This window comes from Punctularia strigosozonata (assembly GCF_000264995.1).
Source record: "Punctularia strigosozonata HHB-11173 SS5 unplaced genomic scaffold PUNSTscaffold_8, whole genome shotgun sequence".
NCBI lineage: Eukaryota > Fungi > Basidiomycota > Agaricomycetes > Corticiales > Punctulariaceae > Punctularia > Punctularia strigosozonata.
The window spans coordinates 199,835-204,366 of record NW_006767440.1 but is presented as its reverse complement, the minus strand read 5'-3'; the positions used below and the strand labels follow the sequence as shown (position 1 = coordinate 204,366).

The 4,532-nt window shown below is 53.0% G+C and overlaps 2 protein-coding genes across 2 annotated transcripts; both read right to left on the bottom strand.

Moving 5' to 3' along the window:
- Positions 1-1,105: 1,105 nt before the first annotated feature.
- PUNSTDRAFT_135127 (uncharacterized protein) lies at positions 1,106-3,602 on the bottom strand (the record flags this gene model as incomplete). Its single annotated transcript, XM_007384645.1, has 9 exons — positions 1,106-1,473; positions 1,524-1,617; positions 1,686-1,933; positions 1,995-2,360; positions 2,409-2,625; positions 2,678-2,856; positions 2,920-3,434; positions 3,488-3,508; positions 3,559-3,602. 9 exons carry the CDS (start codon positions 3,600-3,602, stop codon positions 1,106-1,108), a joined length of 2,052 nt encoding a protein of 683 aa, XP_007384707.1.
- Positions 3,603-4,275: 673 nt separating this feature from the next.
- On the bottom strand, positions 4,276-4,467 carry PUNSTDRAFT_39901 (uncharacterized protein; the record flags this gene model as incomplete). Its single annotated transcript, XM_007384644.1, has 1 exon — positions 4,276-4,467. A coding segment is annotated over one exon (192 nt), but the record flags the coding sequence as incomplete, so codon positions are not given.
- Positions 4,468-4,532: the final 65 nt, after the last annotated feature.

Sequence of the window (4,532 nt, the reverse complement as noted above, 5' to 3'; positions counted from 1 at the left end):
TCGATGAGGCGCAGCAGTTGCTGGAGCTGCTCGGGAGACAGGGCTGACATGATGGATAGTTTATCGCGCCGCGGCGAGCATGTCTTACCATCGTTATTTAGTAACTACATCTCGTGACCATGGCTCCTGGCTGCGTGTTGACTGGCACGTCGAGGAGACCCTACGGTAGGTTTCTGAGCGTGCCGACAAAGCCGTGCGAGTGCGCCGAGATGTGCCGCGATTTCAAATTACAAGTTTGGCCAGCCGCTCTATCATGTTGTGCTCCTGGCTTTCACTGACCAAAAAGGAAGGTATGGGAATCTTTCATAAGCAAGAAGCCTTGCTCTATTTGGCATCATCCCCTAACTAGTGGGACTTAGTAGAATTAAGCCTTGCATCACGCCCAGGAGCTACAACGCGATACGAGCGGTGGTTTAGGAGCCTGGATTAAGGCTCCTTTCATCTCAATTCGTGCAGAAGGTTGAAGATCAAGCGAGCCACGGCATATCCAGCAAAAGCTTTTGTGCGTGGCGGTCGGAAGAAAGCCTTTCAAATAGGTGATGAGCGGGGGAATCGAACCTGAGGCACGCGACAACATGACTGATCGCCGGAGAGCTCCTCCGTACCCTTTTGTCAAGACGGTATGTTGGCATTCGGAAAATGAGTCATCATATCACGTATCTCAAGCATAACCCCGCCCGTGTAAAGTCCCGTACAAATACATGCGTATAATCATAATTACATCTACTCATAATGATAATCAACGGCAAGCGAGCTATTGACCAATTATCCATGCTTTGTGCGCTTGGTGGGAGTCCCGAAAACGTCACTCCTTGAAGGAGGATATACGCCCGGTGATGAGGACGATTCGGTTGCGAATAACCGTCTCCGAACCCCTTCGTCAACCGCGTGGGCATGGGGTGACGACGAGGGTGACCGATGAGGGAACAAGACATGTCCGAGACAATTCACCGGCGTTCTCGGAGTTGATGGTCCGGACGATGATTGTACCGACGTTGAACTTCGCCCTGTCCAGCCGTCGCTAAGGTGAGGGGTGGAGGACGTGTCCGACTGCCATGCGCCGTCCGCCATGCCGCCAACATTCACATGCAGCGCCTCCAGCTGCTCATACACGGCGGCAACATCTTGACTCATCCGCGACCTCCCGCACATCCCTATCTTCGTCGTCATCTTCATCACCCAACATGTAGTCTGCATCGGCGTGGTTCGACAGAGTCTCTTGCATTTCGGCATCGCCCCCGGGGTGTGTCGCCAAAGAGTATGTAGTCACGGGGGCGGAGGTTGCCTTTGGGGGGATGTTGTTGGTCATTTGCGCCATTTCTTCCCGCATTTCGCTTTCGCTTGGCCCCCACTTGTCGGGCGGTGTATCTCTGTCGGTGGGAATAGCAGTCACGGTCTTTTTCCAGGTTACGGCTAAGCTCAGTAGCTCCTTGCGATAGAGGAAGACGTGATGATATAAGCCCTCAGACAGGTCTGAGCGAAATGTCAATAGAATACCAGGATGGCAACAACCAATCACTGACCGGCCATATTGACGGCGTGCTCGACCGCCTCCCACTCCTCGTGCAACCAAATCTGCATGTTCTTACGTTCGACCGAAATTCTGTTGAATTCCTCCTAGCATCGATCTGTGCTCAGCATATGACGAATCCCATCTTTCACTTTTCGTCCGTAAGCCAACGGACGGACGGATGGTTGTCAACACCATCTTCATCCAGCAGCCCAACATCTAGCCAGATGTCATCGTCCACGTCAAGACCCCATAGATTTTCCATGTTGATCGGTCTTGGAGGCTCGGTCCGAGGTGGAGCTTCACGCTTCTTGACCAGATTGGCCATTTCACCGCATAGCGAATTATACCTGCGGGCGAGTGTCTGGATTCCGGGTTCCCGTCGATGGACCGCGTTCGTAGCGTGTGCTGCCAACTTTCGGTCTGACACATTCCCATGATTCAGGCTCGGCACTGAGGATGAGGTCCAGACGGAGAGACGCACCGGAAGACTCCGTGCGGAACCTCCGTTCTATACCCGCAAATTCGAACTTGCGCTGACGCAAGCGATCCCGGATACGGCTCTTCAGGGCCAATGCGTTAAGGCGTGCTGTCAGGTAGCGACTCGTGCGCAGCACTTGGAGATCCTGCCTCCTGCGAAGGTCTAGGCTGTCCTCCATTCGGCGCTTCTTCGTCATGGCACGGCGGCGCTCCTCCAGCAGCTCAGCTATCCGGAACATTGTATCGGTATCACCTTGACCCTTCGTGACTGCCTTTTCGAGTTTCGTGATGTTCATGTCGAGGACCTTCAGCTGATCCTGTAAGATGAGAATCGTGTCGATGGTTCTTGCACCTGCGTCCTTTACCTGTCCTGACAGGAGAAGTCAGTTTACTCCGGCTTCCAGCAGAAGTGATTTACTCCGAAGTGGTTTCGTCTGCGTGGATTTTTTTTGAAGTTCCCATTGGTCGCGCAGGAATTCCATGGTCAGGGCACATTTTTGAAGACCGTCCTGAGCTTCGATCCATCGAGAGCGGCACGCCTCGTACTTGCGTACAAGCCATTCAGCGATTCCACGCCGGTGTAGGCCATCCAGATGGTGTATTTGAGAGTTGATCACATACAACCGTTGAAAGTACTTCACAATTCCGTCAGTGATCTCTTCTTTGTTCAGGCGGATAATCACTTACACCGCTAACACGCAGCCCGGCCATGAGGTGGTCCAGTGCGCTCCAGAGGCGCTCGCATCCTTCTCCATCTGAAAGGCCAAAACACGCACACTTTCGCGGGTGGTATATGATTTGACATGGCCATTGGTGGCCGAACGCGTGGAACACCGAGATCGCGAACACTATGCGGTCGCGGTAATCTGGTAGGAGGTCCCACTTTTAACAGCTTCGATGCAACTGACAGCCTATGTCGTATAACACACCCGCACGGAATGTTGCCGGCACGTGGCGGAAGAACTTGTCAAGGAGTGCGATGGCATAATGCTGACGTTCGCCTGCGCTGGTCATGTTTGCGAGCCAGAGAACGCGATCATGATGGCATACGAGAGCCATAAGCGCAGTGTCGTCGAAGAATTGAGTGCTCGCCTTCTCGCGTGCTTCGTCCGCGGCCTTGAATGAGGATTCGCAACCGTCGAGGACGGAATTGGGCAGCTTGATTGGACCCTCACATTTTTCCTCGACTTCGTCTTCAACCGCCTCTGCGAGATCCCGTTTCTTGGCTTTGTTTCGGGGACTGGTCGTAACGCCTGCTGAGGCGTTATTGGATCCCTTTTGCGTCCGTTTAGGTCGCTTCTTCTCTGCCATAATGCGTTCCATAGCTTTGATCTCAAACTCCTGAAGGAACACGGACGCTGGATGGTGCCGCTCTGGGTCGCGTTGCCCAGTCGCGCGTTGCTTTTGCGTAAAACAAGCGTCTAGACAAATGATAGCATCCACACTATCAGCACAGCAGTTAGTCGCAGATGAGACGTGCACATTAGTTTGACTCACCTCAGTGGCTCCGTCTCTCGTCTGCTTCCGCCGAAACATAGTATACAGCGAGATCGTAAGTAATCGCTGACACGATCGCCTTCCTCTCTGCGAGCCCGATAGTTGCGTTGGCCATCGTGGTTGCCGTCTCGACTCTGGTCTGTGGAAACACCCCAGGTGCGAGCTTGACCGTTGCAAGACGCCCCCTCCGGGACACCAAAGTCCGATTGTCTTGGGCGGCGATGATGCTCGTTGTCTTCATCTTGCGTCAAACATGTCAAGCCAGAGGATCCTTCGATGGTTCATGAGTTTATCCAGTTCAACTGCAAGCACAAGTTGGACGTACTCTTCGGGACTTCACTACCAGGGGCTCAACAATTGCGGTTGTCAACAGCATCACCGTGAAGGGCCCGCTCGACAGAAACACAGCCGGTGAGAACTTGCCCGTCACACGGTTCGCCATCCGGGACGTTAATATCAGATTGTCCCGGACGGGAATGGTGCCTATCCTCTCCGTCTTGTGTCAAACATTCCATGCCAGAGGATCCTTCAAGGTTTTGTGAGTTTCTCCGTTTTATTGCAAACACGAACTGAACACACTCTTGGGTTCTCCGGCCGCACACTTTCTCGGATCCGAGAGGGCATGCCTTGACCGTTCCACCGCTTCTGATGTTCAGTGCCGTACCGTGTCGATCAAGTAGTTGTACCAAGTGAGGGAGTTACCGAATCACCTTCACAGTGAGTCCTGTTTGTCAGACATTCAGACCATGAAGCCCTTTCGGTAGAAATACTTTACTAACCCTCGACGTAACCTTGTATTGTCGTACGCTCAAGAAGGACTCTAACGTAGCGGCTAAAGCCGTAACATTCGGCGAGATGTTCACAAAGAGGGTAGCCACGAGTTCCAGCATGTTCAAATCGAACGCTACCGAGGGTGCTTGAGGCGCGCAAGGGGATAGACCATGAGCCAGTAGACGTCTTGCCGCAGACATACACTCGCATATCGGGATCTTCATATGTTTGAGTCCTACAGGTTTGTCTATATGCAAATCCGGGAGATAGAAAG